We start from the raw sequence: 24,465 nt of genomic DNA, 5'->3' as shown, positions 1-24,465 counted from the left end.
GTACATTAATATATTGAGTCTTCAAAGCCCAGAACAAAGAAATACCCACATTCACAATACTAGTTTTGTATCACCAGGTACTCCCATCAGAATGAGTGTGTACTGAATTAAGGATGACACCTTAACTCCTACCTATGAAAACACAGGCTCTCTCTGGAAGATCTGCCAATACTTGGCAGGAAAAACAAACAAACTTTTGGAACTTGCTTTTCTGCTGTGTGATTGCTGTCAGACACACTCCACTATTTAATGTATGAAATCTGACATTACGGTGACTCCTAATTCAGCCAAGCCTCATGCCCTTTATGATGTACATTAGGCTTTGAAAGCAGTGCATCTGAATGATCAGAAATCCCAAGATTAGGAAAGGAAGCAAATAAGTACCTCCCTGAGGCAGCCATGGAAGCCTTAAAAATCCTGTGGCTAAAGCACGCAAGAGTGAATTATCACCTGGCAAGCAGCAGCCCTTCACAGTGCTCCCACAGAGACAGCAGAAGTCCAAGATCATACGGTTACGCCGGAGGCTATGTCAGGAACAGAGGAGAGCCCGACACCTACTCTCCTGTGCTGCTTAACAGCCACAGTTGCTCTGCGATGCACTAAACTTGTCTGACTAGGAGGAGAAAGGAAAAAGGGCTATGTCAGTAACTTCACGGACAGGCAGTTTCTTGCAGAGCGTGCTCGAGGCTACCTGAGTGCCCAGCGGCAGCTCCCTAACCTGCTCCCCGGAACAGGCTTTTGCTCCACTAAATTGCTGTGTGTAGGAAGGGACTCTTTTCACTTCCTTATCTGCCTGTTCTTTTCTTCCTCAAATATATTGTGTTCACTGAGAAACACTAGCATTCTTTGGTTTGTGAAGTCTGTTTTACTTTCTTTCAGTAAATTTGTCTTTGTTATTTTTTCTTTTGAACTGAACATTGTGCAAGTGCCTCTTCTATTGTTACCATAAAATGGCTCGATACTAGGCTCCACAGAAGTGATTCTACAAAGCTCTGTGACATCAACTTTCTCTAAAACTTCTCCCTTTCAAGTATTAAACTCTCTGGACACTAATCTCTCTCCTTGTTCCACCTTGATAAGTTTTTCTTTTTTCTCTTTTCTTTTCTTTTCTTTTCTTTTCTTTTCTTTTCTTTTCTTTTCTTTTCTTTTCTTTTCTTTTCTTTTCTTTTCTTTTCTTTCTTTTCTTTTCTCTTTTCTTTTTTCTTGTTTTTTTTTTCCCCTCTGCCACCTATAATTCAGCTTTATAATCCACTATGCATAGTCAAAGAAAAGCATTTTTAATTATAAAAGTCTTGTATAATTCTACTGCTTTGTCACTAGAGTGATTTAGGCCTTCTCTACATTATATTTATTTATTATTCTTCCTCCCTAAATCCTTTCCCCATTTGCTTTATTCCAGTGGCTGATCTGATGTGACAAGTGCAGAGCACCAGTTAAACTGGATGGTGAATTCTTTTCTCTGCTATGTCATGTATGTGATGGTCCAGTGGTCACAAGGCAATGAAAATAAACAGCAAGTTGCTGCAGATTTCTTCAGAAGAGTTTATGGAACCAGCATAAAAACACAAAACACATACCATAGGTCTTGTGCTCAAAGATAGGACAAGTAAAGCATGGTAATTATAAACTGTAAATTGTGACACAACTATTTGAAATCTCTCTTTATAGAAATGAGGTTATTTAGCTTTATATTCAAGTTCTCCAATAATTTCTTAATATTGTCTCACCAGGTGACCAATATATTAGCAACATTAAAACCCCAAAGCTTCACTAAACTTTCACCTTCACCATCTTCTAATAATTCTTAAGGTACAGTGGCTGCTAATACAGTTACAGAATCACAGAATCACAGAATGGTTGAGGTGGGAAGGGACCTCTAGGGATCATCTAGTCCGACCCCCCTGCTCCAACAGGGACACCCAGAGCACGTGACACACGGTGGCATCCAGGCAGGTTTGGAAGATCTCCAGAGAAGGAGACTCCACAACCTCTCTGGGCAGCCTGTTCCAGGGCTCTGTCACCCCCACAGGAAAGAAGTTCTTCCTCACATGGAGATGGAACTTCCTGGGTTTCAACTTATAGCTGTTACCCTTCGTCCTATCACCAGCCAGCACAGAGAAGAACCTGGCCCCATCCTCCTTACAATCACCCCTCAGGTGCTTGAACATGTTGATCAAGTCTCCTTTCAGCCTTCTCTTATCCTGACTAAACAGTCGAGCCTCATGTCCTCTGTGTTATTATGCTAGCTTTGGAAGTGGCTGTTCTGAATCGCCAGACACCCCATGATTAGAAAAGGAAGCAAATATAAAACCTCACAGTATGAGGGAGTGCAGCACAAAATGGAACACTTACTCTTTCTACTCTGCATATGCTTTTGTCCAAAATCACTGAAGGGGGAAAAGGAAACAATATTTACATTTCCAAATATTATGAAGATACTTGAAGCTTAAGCTTTCTGTAGATTTTGCTTTTTTGAGAGTTGATTCAGCAGTTATGCAGCCATAACTTCAACGAATTGCAAAATTTTCTGTGTTCTCCAAAGAAGAGATTATAGCCTTTGAATTATAACACAAAAAAGATGAATAGAAACAACAAAGATACAGCTTTTTTATTAAAAAAAGAAGAAATTCATAGCTCAGTGATGAAAACTAGAAATTTCTCCTTTTCAAAGTTATTATCACCATTATTTAAAAATAACCAAAAAGCAGACTAAGTGTGTGCAGACAGCATAGAAAAGCAATGGGTAAAGCAAGTAAGTAGTTTACATAGAAATATGTTTCCCCTGGGCATTTACTAAAAAATATCAGCAGTAAAGAACCTCACTTTCACTTTGCACATACTTGCTTTTTTATGCCTTACGTACATATGCACAATAGCATATTACTAGTTTATTACTATTAGGAAAACAAGTCCAGAAAAGAAAGCAAAAGATTAAATCAATATTGCAAGGTCTTTAACTTAATATTAGAAAAGAAGAAACAATGTTGATCAGGAACAGTAAAAAGCATTTCTATTATCAATAAGGACATGACTTTTAATGACATTTCACTGTATTCCTATGCAAACATTTCAGTGTTTTTCTCCATTTCTTTGATACAGGCAGGAAACCACTGTTTGATGATTCCTCTGCTAAAGATTCATATACCAAATGTAAAAGACAAAGATATATATATATATTTTTTTTAGAAGAACACCTTTTAAGGTGGAGAATGGAAATATCCATGTTATGAGCAGAAAATCATGCCACACATAAAAAAAAGATAAACCTTACTGAATATCATGAGTGAATCTCACCACTCTTCATAGAGTCCTCCATATTTCTAGCACATTGTTTATCCACAAAATAAGAAAGATATCAGCAATAAAATAGTATTAACCTACAACTTCTGAAACTGTAACAACTCAGCAAGATTTCAGTATGTCACTAACAGAGGCAGACGAATGAAGAAGATATCTGTTCTGGAAATGGCAAAAAACATTTGACACTTTCAGAGAGATAACAAAAAATGCTGCCAAATGTAGAGACCAGTAAGGTCTCTGCAGAAAGTATATTGGGACTAAAAAGTCTCACTCAGTAGACGACTTCTGCCCTGAAACAAGATGATGTAAGATCTTGTGCAAATGTCAAGTGTAAAACACTAATTTTCTCCTTCAGATAGTTCTGAGGTTTTTGCTAGCATATTCTGCATCCTAGATTTTTTCTTCTTTCCTCATGTGAACTCCTACATCCTAGGTTAATTGCAGTGTTGAAACGAAGCCCCACAGCCCCACAGAGTTTCCCAAAGTACCTGGAGGGAGGGTGTGTGGGGCCTGACAGAGCTGCTGAAACATGGAGACTGCCCATTTGTTAGCGCTGTTTTAAACCTTGATTTTATTTTGAGAAGCCTAGTTAGAGTGGATGTAATATGCTCTTTTCCTAACATGGAAAGATATATAACGTCTTATATTTCTTTGACATTTCCTAGCATGGTCAGTTCCTGCTTGCCTTTATTTTCTTGGTCTTGTTTCTCATATTTGTGTAGTTTTTTTTGTTGTATTCAAAGTGCAAGGGATCTCTTACTATTTATTTATACTGTAATGTTATTGTTCCTGTTATAGGGCTAAGAACTTCATTAAGAGAGAGAATTCTTGGTACAGGGTGATGCGGTTCACTTAGTAAAGCCATTTTCACTTATGCAATATCCTGTTTTAAATATGAATCTAGCAGAGAGTAGGAATATGACAAGAATCTGGATTCCTGTTTGGACGATGCCTCAGCCTTGCTGTGTTTGATGATGATAGCTACACATGCTTCTACTGTGCTTCTACACAGAACTTATCTACACCCATGTAGAATGTACTTTAGTATGTTACTAGAATTTTAAACTTTCTTAAGCAAGAATTCCTTTGGTTATGAGTAGATAAAATATTTACCACAAAATGTTTCTATAAAAATGTAAAATGATTACAATGCTGGAAAGAAAAAAATAGCACTGTATTTTTTTTAAGAAAAACTGTGTTTTTCTTCTTTCAATTGTAGGTTTACTACTTTCAGTACTTTAAACTACTTCATACTGCAATTTTCCTACCCTGAAACAACAATAGTTTAAGATTTTATGCAAATGCCAAGACCAACATCCCATGAAAATGCATAAAAAGGCACACCAAGTGTTCTTAATTAGAAATAATGTGTAGTCTCATGCTTCATCCGGATTTTTATGCTTTGGACAGGCAACTCCCTTGTTGCAGACAACTGTCAGAACAAAAGATATCTTCAACTGTGCCATTTGCACTGAAACCAAAGTAGGTGCTCCCAGAGCATCTCAGAATCACAGAATGGTTGTGGTGGGAAGGGACCTCTAGAGATCATCTAGTCCGACCCCCCTGCTCCAGCAGGAACACCCAGAGCACATGGCACAGGGTGGCATCCAGGTGGGTTTTGAAGATCTCCAGAGAAGGAGACTCCACAACCTCTCTGGGCAGCCTATTCCAGGGCTCTGTCACCCTCACAGGAAAGAAGTTCTTCCTCACATGGAGATGGAACTTCCTGGGTTTCAACTTATAGCTGTTACCCTTCGTCCTATCACCAGCCAGCACAGAGAAGAACCTGGCCCCATCCTCCTTACAACCACCCCTCAGGTACTTGAACATGTTGGTCAAATCTTCTCTCAGTCTTCTCTTCTCTAGGCTAAACAGGCCCAGCTTGCTTACAATAGATGCTCCAGTCCCTTAATCATCTTTGTGGCTCTCCAGTGGATCCTCTCTAGAAGCTCCACGTCCCTCTTGTACTGAGGAGCCCAGAACTGCACCCAATACTCCAGGTGCGGCCTCACCAGACTCGAGGAGAGGGGCAGGATCCCCTCACTTGACCTGCTGGCAACACTCCTCCAGATGCAGGCCAGGATCCCATTGGCCTTCTTGGCCATGAGGGCACATTGCTGACTCATGGCTAATGCTCCCCACCCGGGGAGGTGCTGCAGAGAGGTCTGGCAGTCCGTGTGTCCCTGAGCAGTCTCCCTTAGCAAGGTTGCTAGAGGAGCCTGGCGTGAACTTCGCCACTCCTCAAATGGCAGCCCCTGAGGATGACCTAGGAATGGATCAACAGCTGCAGTCCTTTTTATCTAGCAACGCAACAGCCCTCCATTTCTGATCCATCAGTCTTGAAATCAAAATATCAATATAGCACAGCATACAATTACCTTAATTCAATAACACAGTGATTTCATTGATAAAAGACACAACCAACTACTCTTTATTCTATGCTTTAAAAGCAAAGCCAGTCTTGTGCTTCGCTTCCTTACAGGCTATATAATAAAACTCAGGGATTATTTAATACCTTGCCTGCTTTATTACATGGTATTTATTGTGGAAGAAGACAAATGAGTCAAGCTCAGAAAATAAGAAAGTGGTTATTTGTTATGTTGCCTAGGGAGATATGTAACATTTCCATAGATGACTTAATTATCAGCAAATTAGCATGAACAGAACAAATGGCAGCAATTCAGGTGTTACTGAAAAAAGGTGTTTCCAGAAAATGCCATAAATGGAGTACTAGAGGAACAACAAAAGGCAATTATTAGTCACTTATGCAACAATGCTTGTCTTACTTCAAATGAAAAATGACTGAAAGAGCTGGGAAATTAGCAGCTGAACAAGCTACATGCTTTAGAAAAAAATGTTATACCAATATTTCAAATATAAAATGAAATGAAGAAAGCTTGTTGTCCACAAATTGTAAATTTGTGATTATTTCAATTTTCAGTGATCAATTCTTGTCTAAAATGGTGTTTGCCATCCAGAGTCTTTCAATTCACCTAAAGATTACCATTTAAAGAAAGTTTTGATTCACAGGAAAGAAAAACTTGTTTAGATGCCTAATGCTACAAATGTCAAAATTCCACAGGTACCAAAAGGGCCCTTATTGACATGAGGAGAAGAACAGGTTTCTACTGATTTTATCCACTCCTCTTCCCAGGAAAAAAAAAAAAAAAAAGATAATATCTAGAAAGTCTATTCAACCCATTATAACAACATGTCACAACTACCTCATTTTGTATAAAAGACAAATGTAAAAATAAGAAATCTTATTTTAAAACAATACTTAATAACTCCATATATTCACTACAGGTGAATGGGGGTGAACATGGAGTAGAGAAGAACATACTAGCAAATTGATGACTATATAAAATGACTTCTATACTTCTTTAAAATTGTTTTCACAGTAATTTTTTGAGGCAACCAATGCCCAACAGACTCCATAATATCCTTTACAAAGCAGTGACGTTAATTTTAAACAAACAAACTTGTAAAATATGTATCTACTGTGTGCTCAGTAACAGAAGAGACCAAACAGATCTTCTGAAAGTCACAATTTGAGAGTAATTGACCACAGCTGCAATTCTAAGCAGCTTTACAGAGACTGAACATTGGTTATTAGAATTAATTTGTTCTTTTAAAAACAAAACAAATAATTCTTCATTGCAACAGGCTCTATTCTTACTTATCTTTCATTTATATATAACCAAGGTGTATCTTAAACTGGCATTTAATCAAACTTTGAATCTGCTTTTAATCAAGAAACAAAGAAAATTTCCATACTGATTCACAATATCACAAAGTGTTCAAGAAGGGTTTGAAATGTCACTACCTGATTCACTACATAAATGGACAAACTAAGAACAGGACTGATACCAGTTCAGAACCTGATCTAGCAGAGTATCTGCTTAACAGTAAACACAAATCACACAGATTTCTTACATTCTAGACACTGAATATATTTAAAGCTCAAATGGTCCATTGTATTGGAGGCATACATTCTAAATCAAATGGAGATGTATAATTAAATTACTCTAAATCTCAGTTAAATTGACACTTCCGTTTGAGGTGGTAAAATTCTACAAAACAGTTCAGGAGAGCAGAAGAAGGATTAGTCCAAAACTGCTTCACCACTTCCCGCTGAATCCAGATGCTTTTCCCTCAAAATGCTGATTGCCTTCAATTTCCAAAACTCTTCAGCAAATTAACCCACAGCAAATAAAGACTTTTTTTCTTTCTCTACTATGGTCTTTCCATACTAACTCCACATTTTTCCAGGAGCTGGGATCATGCAGTTCATCACCTTGACTAAGTTCTTGGCATTGCATGTTTCCTCCAAGAGCACACAGGCCAAAAATGTTCCACGGCCTGCTTTTCTGTACATTAGTATGCTCCTGAATCATTTCCCCACATTTCCCAACATTTGTTTTTCCTGCCACCTGTTTTTCAAAGATGTGCTATATGTTTTAAGCAAGCAAAGGCATTACACTTTTAGAGGAATGAGTTCAATAACATTAATATCCTTTTTTTTTTGTTAAACTTCTGAAACATATTTCTGACTATGCAATCTATGATGCGAACCAAAAGGCAACTGAAGCAAGAAATTTTATTGAACTTGTCTGTGAACTGGTTGTCTCTCAGTGTCCATCTGCCACATCTACCGTGTGTAACCAGCGAGTGCTGTCCTCCTGCAATGGGGTGATGACTTTTTGGCAAAAGTCCAAAGGTGAAAGGAAGAATAAAAAGGTAAAAATAGAGAAAAATCCTTTGTTAGGGATTCAGGAAAGAAGAATATGCCCTTCCTGGTTACATCTCTTTTGTAGGTCAATTCATCTCAGAAAAAAGAAAGAAAAAAATATGGTGTGGGGAAGTTTGTGGGAAGGTAACAGAGGATATTTAAATAATGACAATAAAAATGCCCAAAGAATTAGAATTCCAAGAAAGGAGAACAGAACACATTTTAAAGGAAATATATTTTCTGGACTACAGGAAGACAGAGCTTCAAATAAAAACCTCTCTCTCTAAATGAAATTGGTTACCTATACACTGAAAATTTGGCAGAAATAAACTGAATTTATTATTTGCAGTATTTTCTTTCTTTCTTTCTTTTTTTTTTTTTTAATACCCGGATCTTTAGGACTGGCTCCTGACTGTTGTAATAGCAACACTGCTGTAATAGTGTTAATAGTGACTGTATTGCTAATCTTAAAAAATTATGAGGAATAACTGTTCTGAATCCCAGGAAATTGGGATGAGGACAGCATAAATTTTCTCTCTCACTCTTGCTTTGAAAAGGCTTTATATAAAAATGTCTTCTCTGCAGCTACAGGCATACTAGCTTCATAACACAGGATATTGCCAATATACAAAATAGAAGAAAAGGAGATAGAAAATGTAAGTAAGTGCTCTTGTGGGCAATATTATCTCTTCCAACTCCCAACATCTTTCTGACAGTTTCTTACTTGTTATCTTTTCATACAAGAGATTAAACAATATCTTATTAAAATTTTCCTTCTGGTTACTTATCAGCTAAAGTTCACTGCTAAATTTCATTAATGTATGTTTAATGGAGAGGAAAGAATAGCTCTCTTGGATATATGTAAATAAAGTGACAAATGTTCAAAGACACAAACTTTTGCAGTTAGAAGCTCCAAGACTAATTTCACTGACTTTTTAAATATACAATTATATATATATAAAATATGCTAGAAAAATGGGAAACCCTATTTTCAAACATTGATTGAGATCACATTCATCTGGCTCTAACTTCAAATGGATCTCTCAAGGGAAGAAGTATCTGAGACATCTTTTCCCAAACACAGTTCAGCATTTGATTTCAGTGACTCTAAACTTTATACTAAATATGATCAAAGACACAAAGATTGATGGGGAAATTTATCAGTTTCTCTGAGAAAAGAGACATATTGCTAAAACAGGTATATTTATACAAGGTGGCTGCTTTTTTCCCACTTGTTTAAAAAAAGTTACAAATTAATTACTAAGCTAAAAAGTTACTAAGAAATATAAATCAAAGAGTAGAAGTCTAATCTATATTTTTCAAAGCAACAGTTTATCTACAGATTCCATTCTGTTGCAAGCGTATTTATAATCCCCAAATAGAAATGATTATTATTAGTGTAGCCTTCATAATTTTGCTCTTTATCTGGATCAGAAGTAACGGCTTGTAGATTCTGCTCACTGCCCCTGTGTTCACTACCAGGACACACTGAGTCTTCAATTAAAAGACACTGGCAATGTCCTCATGGCCAGATTTCCTACAGCACAAATTGCACAAATCATTTCTGTTCATCCTGGTTTCTCACATCTGCATTATCAGTTGGAAAACCTGTAAGTTTGAAGAGCAGTAAGAGGACATGCTCAAAGACTGAATCGTATTTGAAAATACGATGTTGAATGACTAAGCATATCATAAGTCTGAAATGAATAAGTATCCACAAAGGAAGTTCTGTAGCAGTATTATTTTTGCCTGGTTCTGTTAAAAATAATGAAAGACTTTTGGAAAGTTTCTGCTCACAAAACTTGCAGCTTCACATGAGCAAATGAATTGTTTGTTTTACCTTGTTTTACTACCAGGTAAAAGAGCCCCTTGAACTAAGCTGTGTGCGTGTCTGTGTGTATAGATATATTGTGGGTGTGCCCAGTATCATCATTAAACCTCGTGGTCAAACGACAGGAAATCAAGTGAGGGTATCTCATACCTTGTTACTTTTCAAAGGAGTGAGCAGAGCTCAAAGCACCTGAGGTGAGGTGACATATGCTGCAGTGGACAGTACTATAATGTCCACTGACTCCTTTGCTTCATTTCCTCAATTCCCTTTCTATGGTCACAAGAGCTAAAAAATAAATCTCAAATACGGATATTTTAAGTTCGTTACAAACAGAACTTCTCACTAAAACGAAAGTCAAAGAGAGACAACTGCTTTGTGTTCTGGGGAGCACCAAGAAGGCCACATTCACATATTCCAACCCTGAATCTGGAGCATGTTAAACTCTTTCTTGCTTGTGTCAATAGGGAAGCAAATAATTTTACTTTCACATAGAACCGCAACACGAAATTGATGGGAGTTTCTAATAATAGTGAAAAGTATGCCTATTTCATTTATCTTTATTATACATGACAGTGTCTTTTATAATGGAGAACCACCATGATAGCTCTCCCAAATCAGTTATACGGGGCTTTTGCAGCAGAACTAGTCCTGGGAAGGGGTAGGTAGAAATAATTGAAAGGTTCATAAAACCAAGCAGTTCTGTAAGAAGAAAACACATATTGGAATCAGAAACGCCAAGGAATTATGCATGAACACAAATACAGAAAATAATCTATTAGTGCACAAGTTTGAAAAATCAATGCTGGACTAAGCTGGTCGTTTGCTCCCAAGAACTAAGCGCCACCTCTTTTCAGGAACCAGATTAAATTGCTTAAAAATGCTTACACATAACAAACCCAAATCCAACACAACACGTACCACAAACACAAAATGGCATGTGCCAGCAAGTTGCAGTCTGAGCTTTAGTAGGGAAAAGTGATGATTATTTCACATGCCAGCAGTTACAGACCAGTACACTGATCTCTGACTTTTCTTGTCATCTCTATATTCGTTCATGAGTAGGCTGATTTCCAGAAGCCTTTACATAGCATTTCATAGTATGATGCATACTACTAAATTTTCTAAGTGATATAAACATTTAAACTGACAATCAGAAAATAAAATATTATCAGGTCCAATTAAAAAAATCTGCAGCTAGAAAAACTTGTACCAACACTCCTGCTATTTAGTAATAGTAGTAATAATAATAGCAGTAATAAAATGAAACACATGATAGAGTCATGATCCTGAGAGATGACAAACTATCTCCAGTGTTTTAGCATTATATAGCCTCATATTATTTCTATTGCTTTAATCTGTCATTTCATATTTTGAGGCATGAAAAAGCTGAATAGTATATTTGTTTCCTTTAGCATCAGCCACATCTTATTTGCTACTGCACTGTTTAAAGAAAACTGTTCTGTTGACTTCTGCAGCTCTTCGAATCCTCATGTCTAATTGAAAAACAGATCACCGAGGTGGGGCTGAAGCTGGTGGGTGTTTACAGACAGGATAATTGCATGCTAATTGTATATTAACTGTTTAGAGACAGGATAATTGTATAAGCCTGGTAGCCAACGGCTGGGCAAGGAGGAAGAACGTTAAAAGGCCAAAACCCTAGAGGTTAATATCGCCTGTTGTCAAGCTTTGTTTCATATGTTCCCATGTGAACATGTGGGAATTAATCTAATGGTAAGAATTCTCTGATCCATCAATCATGCAATTAAAATTGTCTGTTCCAGGTTATCATAAGACCAGTGATGGAAAAAGTCCATCACTGTTCACTCATACCTGTATCCCTAACATACAACAGTGGAAGTGTAATCTGCATAGGTAACAGCGCATTTTGACCCATTACATTTAAACAGAAAAAGTACAATTTACACATATAAAATTTTCATGCTGATGTTCATCTGCACTTTGAATTCTGAGAATCTCTTACTACAAGTCCAAATCTAGGAGGTGACAAAACATTTTATTTTCCTCTGCTGTCTCACTGTACCCCAGAACGGTAAAATACTAAGATGTGTTAAAAGGTTCCATTTACAATGTTTGTGTAGTCCTGTATCAAAATGTGAGATTACATCCTTGAGTGGAAGTGCAGTGAAGAATGTTAAAACTATTTAGATAAGTCTTTTTTTTTGCATTACTCACAAAAACAGTACTCCTGTTGAATTTTTACTGTATCAAACAAACCATATGGGAATGGTTAGTTATTTCCTACACACGACCTTAAATTTGGCTATGTGATAATTAGTGTATCAACAGCCAATATCCAAAGTTGTGTAACTTCTAGATAAACCTTTGTTTATTCTTAAGTGTGTAAGTTCCTGCTTCATTTTTGAAGCCATCCTCTAGAAAATGTTGTAAGCCTGAAGGGAAAACTCACGCTGTCATTTGATCTCACTGCTTCTCTTAAATCTAGGCCAAAAGCTAGAGAGAGAAATTGAAATCTGTACATACATAAATAAACACATTTTGTAGAAATGCAATAGGCAGCTAATAAGTTTAGATGCTGTCTCTGGTTTATAATATCAAGTTATTACTAAAGTTTGCACATATCCCTGAATAACTTATTTTCTTCTGCTCACAGAGTTCTACCAAGGTCAGGAGACATTTGAGGGAGGATAAGATGGGAGAAAGAAGACTTGCATTCTGGAAAAAAATGAAAGAAACAGAAAATGGTATGAGGTAACAATATGCTTTCCTGAGTACATCAAATATAGACGTGTGGAAATGAAATCAATCAGTGTACGACTGCCTGTCCCCATTCACACTTCTGTATATGATTCCCACTTCCTCACATGTTGTAAATAGGGCTATGACTTTTTTAAAAAAATATACAAATATATACACACACATTATAAACATCAATAGACTTATGATCTACTACAGACACAAGTTTATATGCTTCCAAATATGACTGAAATCAGTGTTTCACAGAATCTGGACCAACTACATTTGTTTCCCAAAACAAATAAATAAAGGCAATATACGGTCCCTGCCGAATGATATTAGTCAACAAAGAATGCAAGAAATGGGACCAATTTCTAGAAAAGCCAAAAGTAAAAAAAAACCTTTAATGTTCAGAATGGTTTTATCAAATATGAATAAATCAGGAATTCAACTAGTGTATCTCAGGGAAGAAATGCAGAAAGATCTCCAGGCAGGACACTCAAGAGAGAAATGCCTATAACAGCCTCCCATTTTACCACTGATTATGCAGCTTTGGGGAAGGAGTTGACCTTTAAATAATGTACAGAATATACATAGGCAACGTATCAAATTCAACAGATGATATCCTAATTTCAACATATGGCATTTTAATAGCCTTTTATTGAACAGTTTATAAAACTTTTACAGAATAGTAAAAACTTTGGATACTTTAAAAATGTTAATCCTATAATTAATAGTCACAGACATACTTTCTTTGCATGTGGAAGACAGTGATATTCAAACCTATCACTATGAACTTTACAGTAATAGACAACCATCTGGCTTCATGCTAAACCAGAAACATCAGGCTCTTTTTCCACTCATGTAGGGAGGGGTATCACAACGAAGCTGATAAAGCACCTTAGCCAATAGAGAGTTGTTTCATGGAGGAAAGAAGAAATACATTTCATATTAAAATCAAATTTTACTTATCCAAAAGGCCAAATAAAGTATATCTCAGAATACACTGTGTCATGTCTTTCTGGGTTATCCTGTACTGTATTCCCTATCTATACAGATTCTTGCGTTCTCTTGGATGACCTAGCACTCACTGCTGAGCAAAACATTAGATTTACACTGGCAGCAAATTTGCTATGTTTTATTTAAAAGGAAAACTTGTAGAAGCTACTCATTTTCAAACAACTGTGTTAGGTAATAAGAAAATTGAAAGTAGTGTTTAAATTAAGGCCTCAGATTGCTGTTTGTATACGTCAGCATAAAACCAGTGACCCTATCTCCAACCTGACTTTACTTCAGAGACACTTATTTATATCTTTCATTTTCTATTTTCTTAGAAAAACAGAGATAGATTTCCACTTTTTAACATTGCCATTTTGTATATTTCAGAGGTATCTAATTGTTTGGAGTAAATACACATGGGCACTATGTACTATTACCTATGCACATTATCACTAAGAACATCTGTTAAATCTGTTTGATTTGGCCCTGCTATAACCATAACGACACTTCTGACTTACACACTTTTCTCCAGGGGCAGAACAACCTGCTGTAGTTAGTTAAGGAGCAATATAATAGCAAAGTGCAATATTGCATATAATACAATGCTATCAAGTCGAACGACATAACTTGAGACAATGGCATTCACTTGCTTTGATACCAGAAGGTTTCACATGCTGTCAGGAAGGTACAGTTGTTATTAGGAAACCAAGTAACACCTTAAGCTACACACACACACAAAAGCACACATTTGAATGAAGACACCTACAAATATTTTTGTACGTATGATACTACTGTATGCCATGCTGACTGTTAATGTAGCAGTTGAGTACATGATATATTTTCTTGCTCGCTAGCACAAAAAGGGAAATGTAATTAATAGTAGATAAGCAAGTATTATTGAAATTTATGGGAGAACATTATAGCATGATAAGAAGAGCTAGTTCATGAGAAACTCTCTGAGGAGTTGAGAGACAAATTCTGTGACTGAAACAAAGTTTCTGGATTCCATACACGATAATTTACTTTCTCTCTTGCAGGGTCTAGCAAACAATTATAAAATGATTCTATTCTTAATATTATTCCCATACTTCTTTAAGAACTGGACCCTGATTGTCAGAGAATTGTAATTCTCTGGTGGACAGTTCCTGGTCTCATTGCACTAAATTAATAGTAGAAACTTTAAGATTAAACAGTTACTACATAGAGCATAAATCAAATCTGAACCTGATTTACAGAAACATACAGCATATTGCATATATTCTGGGTTGCAGTTGCTGCAATGATCTGCCAATAAACTTGTTGCACACAGCAGTCCTGGCTGAGTGGGAGTTCTGCACATTAAACCCTAAGCTCATCAGTGAGGTAGCCTAGTGTAAAAAAAGAAGCTTGTAAAGACAGGAACTCCTTAGTTGATCTTCCCCATACCAAAGGAAGACAAGATAAATGTTCTTTTTCCAGGACCAGAACTATTAATATAGAGCCTATGCAGAAAATGAATCACCATTAAATCTCACCATCGAGTATGTCTGCAAGTCTCAGCAATGCAAATGGTATCTCTTCTAAATTTAGAACAAAGGAAAAGACATATCTCATGAAAACTAGACACCCCAACCATTTCAACGATGAAAAGGTTATACAAGTATGGTTTTATTCTCAAAAGTAGCTACCTGTTTAGGGTTTTTTTAAAGCTCATAGTCTGATTTTACCGAATGAGACAGTTACCAGTGTATATAAATAGGATGGTTCAGTTCTAATAACCAGAGATGGGGTTACAAATGTCACTTACTGCAACAGTCCTCTGCTTCTACTTCGCTTGCCAAGTAGTCATAGTTCAGTCATGTTTTCACACTTGATTTTTTAATCAGAGTCACAGAAGGAGAGAGAGGGAGAATACTTCATTTACCCAGTAAGATAAGTATGTGAAATTATCTTGAAAATGTCATCAGAAGAGAGTCAATTTATCCCACTATATGCACTCAACAGGCCTGTACTGATTAACTTTCAAGGCTGAAAATGGCTTTGGATGTATTTTTGAATGAACAGCTTAAAAATAGTTGTTTTAGTCAATGGGTCTGTCGTGAAATGAGGCAAGTACTCAGCCTAAATAATATGATGCAGACATGGAACATGTGAGTTTTCATTAAAAATCCCAGTGAGTTGAAAAATCCTGGAGACGAACCACTTGGAAGGTAGGACTGAATCTGAATAAAGCACCAGTCAAACCCATACTAGTGCAATCCAGAAAATCCATCATCTAAATTGAGTGGTTGTCCAACATGCATGCTGATATGGCCCTATTACTATCAAACTCCTCTTTAAACTTAATATTGTTCATTCCCTGAAGAAAAAAACAAACCCTGTTTCCATCCAAAATACAGCAGATGATGCTAGTACACAGGATGCCAACTGCATTCTTTAGAACACAGAGGGGAATTCTAGCACTTCAAATGTATGTAAACAAACAAAACACTTACTTCAAAATGTTTCTAAACTGCCACTAAATCTGTTATCTTTGGAGGAAACACTATTTTTTTTTTGGTCCATTATTTCATGGTGCAGTTTGCACAGCTGCAATGTATTGAAAAAAAGTGCAAAGAATATGTCCAGATATGAAATGTATAAAACACATTCCCAGAATTCATCTTCAACACTGAGAATTTGTAAATATACGCATATGACTTAATTTATCATAAACTTAGGAAAGGTTGAGAGGTAAAAAATTCTCTGATATCTACGGTAACACACACTGCAAGTATTTTTTTTTTTTTGAGCTTAATTATTATTGATTGTTTTTAGCCACCTGCTTTAAGTCAGCAATACAAAGTGAGATTAGCTCTGGTACACTGAAAATCTGGCAAGGGCATTTTTAGCCCTTGTTGCCTGTATTCCATACCTTGGGAAATTCATTAGGAGACTATTACAATTATATAATGATAACTTGGAGATTTTTCTTCTTCTCGAGGACACCAGTAATGCCCTTTAAGACTAATGAGAATTCCCTACTGCTTTTAAATTCAGCTATAAAATCTATCATGAAGAAGAACTTTCTGAAAAGCAATTATGCAAAATAAGTAGGATTACAAAACAGAAAACCTGTCAGTTGATCACTTTGTCTGACAGCCTTGATACTTTTTACAAAGAATCCAAAATTACTTAAAGGTTTCATTTTTACTTAAGTTCTAATTTAATTATGTTCTTTTGTCTAATCTGTGTATTGTAAGCAGCAGTAATACAATAAAAATATAAATGAACTGCAGAATAAAAAAACAACTTTTCAACAAAAGAGCAGCAGCACAAGCAAAAAAAAACCCTATATGTAGAAACTGAAAACATATTTTTGAGGAAATCTCTTCCTTAGTTTCATTTTTTATGTTACTTTTTTCTCTCTTCCAAAAATATTATGCTGCACAACATGCATTAATATTGTGGTATTCCATAATATTTTTTATTGTCAAGCCTGCAACTCTCACTAATGTGCCTGATTCCAGGCACTAATGAATTCCCAAGAACTTCACTCCTGAATTCCCAAGAATAACTGAGAGGGGAAGCAGAGAAGAATTACCTCTCATTACCTCTTCCCCTTTCCCTCCTGCAGAGCACAAGACCTGCATTTCACCGAGTAGGAGAGGAATGAAGCCCGGCTACCTTTCTCGCAGAACCGGCCAGTGAAGTGTAACGGGCAGTCGCACCGGAACGACGTGGCCCCCGTAGGCAGGTAGGCAGGATGACAAGTCCCTCCATTATGGCACAAACCCTCCTGGCACACAGATGGCAACTCGGGAGAAATCACGGAGGGCACCGCAGGCTCAGGCCATTCAGATGTATCCGCAGCAGCCGTAGGGAAAGCGGCTGACAGATGTGAAGGTGCAGGAATCCTGAAAGGACAGAAACAAGATATCAAAGCAAAACAAAACAAAACAAAACAAAAAACTCCTAATTTTTGCATTAAATTTCACCTTTTTATTGAAAAATATTAAGACTTTGTTTTTAGAAATTCATATTCTATTGAAGGAAATATGAGGACATTAGTAATTTCCAAATAAAGTCCTCATCCCGAAATTTACCAAACAGATAATGAAAATGCAGTTGCTCATTCCTTCTCCTAAGGGATGTCTCCTAAGGGATAAATGAAAGTATTTTCCTCTGTGAGGGAGAGAAAAATAACCTACATGCATACGGTACAATTTGTACATGGTCTTATAATTCCTTTTAGGGGCATATCAGCAATAGAGAGGCAAGTAAACACGGGCTCTGTTATTAGGTATTTTATTGCTTGAAGGTACCAAATCTTGTAAGGCCATTCTAGAAGACACACCTCCCAGTGTATAACTCACAAATAATATTAAGTAAATTAACAAATAATATTAAGTAAAATAATATTTTAAAAAGCTATAAGTAATATGATCTCCTGCTGATTCTGCTTTCTCATCCTGGAGGAGGTAGGAAAACAGATTAAGTAGTGCCAGTACAGCAGAAATCAAATTGTCAGCATGCAGAGGAAAGTATGTTGTGAAGCAGGCAGGAAGGAAAAGAAGTTGGACAGAGATAATTCAGGAGAAAGCAAATATTGGAAGTAACCCAGAGAAACAGGGCACTAATTGGGAAAGAAGCAGAATTGTGGAAAAGGAAACAAGGGCTCTGGGCCTTAGAAAGGAGCTTAGAGGAAATATCTGCATTGGTGAAGATGCAGAATCAGGGAGAGTCACTGCTGCCAACAGAAGGAAGGGAGAGCAGATGAGAAAAAAGAGCTGATTGGGAAGCAAGATCTTCAAGAGTCTTCAAATTCCGTAAATACTGAAAGAACTGTTAGGTGATAAAAACCTCATCTCCACAGCAAGGCAGGGGAACCACTGCTGCCCTGGCTACTCCCAGCCGCATCACAGGAGAGTGCTCAGCATGTCCAGGGCTCATCTAAACCAGCAGAGACACGTGCAGCACAGGTCTGAACCCAAATTACCTCCTCACGGAAGGGATCTCCTGGCCAGATCCTCCCAGGACTGTCCCAGGAGTGCATCAGCCCCGTGGTCGAGGTATGAGCAAGATGAGTCAATGGGAGTGGCTCTTCAAAGCACCTTTTTGATTAATGGCGGGGCTCGCTGCCTTAGGGTATGAAACACATTGTGGGATGCAAGGGAAGAGCATCTGAGGAGCCAAAGGCAGAAAAAGGGAGTGATCTAGGTGACTCAGGAGGAACAAATACGTGAAAATAGAAGGATATGGGGACAAAAAGGGGTCGATCGTGTGCAAACAGGCGGTTGTTCTGTGCACTTGTCTGCCCATGCCCTGCGCCTGTCCCCTTGTTAAATTCCTTTCTGCTTTCCTGGGCAAGGGACTCTCCATGTGCACGTGAAGGTCTGCGCACCAGCAACGGGAGGGAGGCAGCGGGACACGCGGGCTGGGTGTCTCCGGTGCCGCAATGGGAGCGCGTGGGGCAGCCATCGCTAGTGACATCCAGCCGGGCCAGCGGGGGCCGAGCTGAAGTGCGTGGGGAGCCCGGGTGCGTGTGGCGCCCCACAGGTGAGAGCATGGCGGCCCCCGGCTACCGCCCCCTGCTCCTTCCAGCAGCCAACTGCCTAGGAGGCCACGAGGGCTGGGGCGGCCTGCGAGACCCCTTGGTGTGTGTTCACGTCGTGTGTGTGAGGGCTCTGCATCTGCGGCTGGAGCAGGACTGCGGACCTCAGGGGCTCCTGTGTCCAGGTGGCAGCAGTGGGAAAACCAGGGATGGAGGGACCAGCTCTGGGGTGGACTGAGTGTCCAAGCCCAGCTGGAGGGGTCCACATTTTACATGTGTGTTGGCACGGGTTCTCCCTGGGAATACTTTCTCAGCAGTGTTGCTGGTTGGACCTGGGGACATGGCATTGTGGCAGTCTCGTCCCCTCAGGGACTGGGTTCAGTCTCCTTTCCTGACAAGAAGCTCCTCTGTTCTTCTTCCAGGAGACAGAAGTTATTACCTGTTATAACTGTGCAGTAGAAGTTAAAAAATGAGTTCTACTTGTGCTTTGTGCTATTCCTGGGAACTCATTTAAGCAAAGAAATCTGAATTCCAAGAAGGCCAATCAGGAATAATCTTGTTATTCACACAGAATCATAGATGGCTGAAGCTGGAAGGGATCTCTGGAGATCATCTAGTTCAATCCCCCTGCTCTAGCAGGGACACGTAGAGCACATTGCGACATCATTATTATTACTTATTTTTTTTGCTATTTAAAAATAATATGATACGAAATTGAAATTAAATCTAATTTTAAAATAATAATGAACCACTCTTCCTTCTTCAGAAGTTATGCATGCAGAGAAGTACAATTGCATAAAGTTAAAATTCTTTTTCTTCTTGCCCATAAAAATATATCTTCCATATAATATTGTAATAACACAAGTTCACACCAAGTATAAACAACATTCTGTACAAAGTGTGAGGAATATACATTATTGAAACTAAAAATGACTTTGTGAATCTTTAAGCCAAAAATAAAGGACTTAACCAATATTTTTCTTGGATATACTTCCCTTTGAACTGACCTTATATGCTCAAGGACTGCATCACTAACTATCTCTATTTTCTACCTGCATTTTTATGAAGATCCAGAAGGGTGTAAATCTACATCTAAGTTTACTCAAGTTACATTTGGTACACACAACCATTCATCAGAACCAAAGTTCCTTCTTATTAAAAATCTTTTCCAGCATCTCAATCCAACAATTCATCAATGAAGCCAGAACAGTGTGAAAGGTCCTAAATCCTCATAAAGTTTGTAGGATTTGTACATGGTGGAGTCAGTACCTTAGAGAACCCAGAAACTAATGGAATTTAATTCAAAGAAACAGGTTAAGGACTGTTGGAAAAAAAAAAAAAAAGAAAGGAAATGAAAAGGCTTTAAAATCACAAATTACATGTTTAAGACATTAGCAGAAAACAGAGAAATAACTAAAACTAGTCAATTTGTCCAAAAGGTATAAGAGAATGTGTTAAGCCAAATCACAACTTATATGATGCTCACAAATCACTTTATGAAGCTTAAATGAGGCTGCCGACAAAAAAATTCATGGAGCTTAAACAAAGTTACAGAGGTCATAGTCATAATCAAATCTCTATTGCTTTGTCTTATTTTCATCCCTTACACAGATGCTGTAAACAGGAACATAGAGTCCCAAAGACATTTAGATAGAAATTTTTATTTAGACATCCAGATGTTTTTAGATCTGATTGTAGTTTTTTTAAGGATTTTTTTTACTTTACATTCTATACTTGGAAAATGTACAGGACTTAAAAATTTCAGCTCTTTCCCACAGTTTGTATTAAGTACTATCAAAATAAAAACATCAGATAATTTTATGTTGGAGGCTTGGGACAGGAGTTCTCCATTAAAGACACACAGAATGAAAAAAGAAATAATGTGTACAGAAATATAGAGCTTGCCTAAATAGATATATCATCCGAAACATAAGACAGCCAAATCACACACATAATGTAAACATGGGTCAGAAACGAGGATATAGAGATTTCGAGACACTTACAAGCCATACACTTTATATGAGATAAAAGCATCCAAAAAGATACTTTCCTCTTGGATAATAAGAAGAAAACAAGAAGAATAACAAGAAGACTGAAAATAAAATCCTAAAAGTTTTTGGAGGCTGAGGGTTTGCTGGTAAGAGGCTTGGAATTCTAAGAAAAAAAGTTACTAGTTCTATTGAATAAAAATGCAGCAAAGAAATTTCCTTGCTTTTAACCATTCCCTTCTCCTAAAGTAAATAACAAGCACGAAGCTAATACCATTAAGCATTGCATTCGGAGCTGCAGGAAAAGTGTGCCAGTAAGTATGCTATCTTCTACCAGGGTGACACAGTAAAACAAAAATGCTTAGTCACCTGTTGCTGAGATTACAACCTCAGATTAAATAAAAAACACATCAAAAAAATCCTTTTTTTTTCCCCAAGCATAACCCAAATGTTTGAGAAACTGTTAGCTGTCTTATAGTAAGTACACATATAAAATCAGATATCCACAAGAGAAAACTATTGGCAGCGAGTTGGAATGTTGGCTTGATTTTTCTCTTTTCTCACAAAGAAGAAAAAAAAAAAAAGAACTTGGGAAAGAACTGAAGAATTGGAGCACCAACCAACTTCTCATTCTCACTACTAGCTTCTCCTCTTACTAGACCCAGTCGCTGACCACTGCAAAATCTACTCCTTGGGACCCTTGGCTCTGTCAGAGATGGAATATTGAACTAGAGGGATAACATGCCTACATTTGGCAAGCCTTGTGCTCTTAGGTCCTCTGTAACCAGTGATTTCCAGGTGTGGAAGTTAAACTTCCCCTTCTGACTTGAAGGTACTGTTTTTCTCAGACAGTATCATGGGAGCGTGTATCAACTGGGTTTTTACAAGCACAAGTAGTTGCAGCTCAAGTGTCATTTTTTGGTTTACATTGTTTGTTTGTTTAAGAAGTAAAGAGAGGCTTCTTGGCAGGTTGGTTCCTTCCAGGTTCGTTTGCTGCCCTTCCTGGTGGTCTCAGCCTTCGCGGTGCTGTTCTGCTCGCTTTGCTTCTCGATGGTGCCTGACGGTGTCTGTGCCAGCGCTGCTTCCAGGCACCCTACGGCTCCCTCTCCGACCGTGAAAGCAGGAAAGCCTGAGCCCGGGCTCGGTGCTGGGCAAACATCTGCGGCTGCACTCCCACTCCTTTCAAACTGCTATGAATAAGTAACGACCTCGACTACACACAGTTTAACTAAAACATGTATTTGAATAAAGAATCAGGAAGTGTTTAAGCTAATCTAGTAACTGAGCTGTTACACGAAGTTTTAACAATTTGATAGAAATGAATCCAGCAAAACCCAATTCACTGATTATCTCTAGCAAGGCTTCAGTTTTTTTCTTTTAAGCTTCCCAACCTGCCAGCACATCTGAGATCAATACCTCACACAACGGTCTTGTTACCTGCTGCAAGTACCAGCCTGTTGCTCTTAATTTTAAGAGGAGCTCAGAACAGCTGATTTGAGGCCTGTAACCTTGTGTTTCATAGCTGAATACATGTAAATCTGAAGTGCTTGTCAACATACAGATGTTAGTATAATTTGAAATCTTGTTTATTTTGTATGTCATTCTTTACCACTTGAGGATATAAACTGAGTGGGAGGAAGACAGCATTTGGGATCATTCTCAATGTTGTGCTGTAAAATCAAAAGCATGTGTAGTCTCACCAGCTGTTCTTCCTTCTTCCCTATGCTCTCATGCTTTCTTCAAAAAAACAAAAAATTAGTAAAGAACGTGGAATTAATATTGGTTGGAATTGAAAAAGCTTTTAAAAAATCAGCTTTCTTAGATTGCTTTGCTGCAACAGTTGCCATCTCCACTGACTCCTCTGGAGAAAAACAAGCATCTCATATTTGAACGGAGAAAGCAGGTTAACTTGCAAAACAGTTGAGGTCAATAATAGTGGTAGTTTCTGAATTTTCCTGAATTCCCAGATTAGCAACTAAAGCAAGGGAATAAGGCCCTCCTGTATTTTGTTACATCACTACTGCAGGAGATGACTATATCAGAAACATTTGTAGAGGCTTAAAAATTGTGATCATGTAAAGTTTCCTTAAGAAAAAGTCTCAAAACAAATGGTATAAAAGTAACCAAGAGAAATTAGAAGGTTTAGAGGAAATAAAAGAGGTTGGAATAAAAGTGGTGATTTTAGGGTGGGTTTATAAGTACATCAATTCCTCATTTTCGTCATACTCTGTATTTTAGTCCCTCTGTTTCTTGTACAATTTCAACTTTATATAAATGATCAATCACACTTCTGTTAAGCTTGCCTATGGTATGTGCTTTCTGTTGCTGCCTGCTATATTAGTGATCATGATTCATTTCCAAGAACCCTGAGACCAATCACAACGTCAAAACAGCACCAACTGGGAAAATACTACTTCATGTTGTAAACACACAGATCTCGGATCTTAAAATTTAAAAAAGAACAAAATGTCTCATACTAAATAATCATATCCCAAATTTGGTGTTATCATTATTAGAAAACTAAAAATTATTTACTTTATCTCAAACACATGCTGCTGTGGCTGGTATTGTGTGAGTTATTTTACTGATTATCTATCAGATATTAAATGACACAAAAAGTGGGACCTGGAAAGGGATTAGAAATCATAGATGTTTCTAACCAGACTCATATGTATTCACCAGACTATACTTCCTGTGAGAAAAACTGAAGGGGGGGAAAAAAAAGGCAAAATATCAAAGCCTGCTATTCTCTCCAATATGAATTCACCTACCAAGAGAGAATTGTAGTTGAAGTCCATCACAGAATTAAGCCACTTACTCCTTAAGAAAGTCACGTGGTGGGCTAATATGGAAATATGACATGATTTTGCCCTTCCCAGCATGAGGCCACATGCTGGGCACTGCCATGGCCATGCAGGCAGGTTGAGGAAGATGATCCTTCCCCTCCGCTCAGCCCTGGTGAGGCCACATCCAGAGTGCTGACTCCAGCGCTGGGCTCCCCAGTGTGAGACGTGACAGGTTTATGTTGGCTTGCCAGTCATGGCAAGTCAGTAGCAGGACCACCAACATGATGAAGGGATTCGAGTATCTGTTGTATGAGGAGAGACTGGCAGAGGTGGGATTTCTCAGCCTCAAAAATACAAGACTCAGGAGAGATCTTATCGATGTGCACAAATACCTGCCCAAGGGATAAGGACAAAACAGAGTCACACTCTTTTCACTGGTGAAGGGAGAAGGGCACAGAGAAGGGCAATGGGCACAGAAAGAAATACAGGAAATTCCACTCAAGTATAAGAAAAAGATGTTCTACAGTAAAGAAGGTCTAGTTGCATAATGAACCGCAACCTGAGAACTGCAATGAGCAGCAGACTTATCCCCAAGGTAATTC

The 24,465-nt window shown here is 37.9% G+C and overlaps 1 protein-coding gene across 1 annotated transcript in view; it reads right to left on the bottom strand.

Annotated features, from left to right (window-relative positions):
- Positions 1-24,465, bottom strand: part of EYS (EGF-like photoreceptor maintenance factor) — a 636,352-nt gene that overhangs the window by 158,161 nt on the left and 453,726 nt on the right. Inside the window, exon 26 of the mRNA XM_088531218.1 lies at positions 17,223-17,452. Within this exon, the coding sequence (XP_088387344.1) occupies positions 17,223-17,452 (230 nt within the window). The remainder of the gene's footprint in view (positions 1-17,222; positions 17,453-24,465) is intronic.

The sequence above is a fragment of the Tinamus guttatus genome, unplaced genomic scaffold (genome assembly GCF_059628265.1).
Source record: "Tinamus guttatus ecotype Peru unplaced genomic scaffold, ASM5962826v1 Tinamus_guttatus_pri_ptg000402l, whole genome shotgun sequence".
Taxonomy (NCBI): Eukaryota; Metazoa; Chordata; class Aves; order Tinamiformes; family Tinamidae; genus Tinamus; species Tinamus guttatus.
Note: the sequence above shows the minus strand (reverse complement) of the source record. Positions and strands in the feature narration are given on the sequence as shown.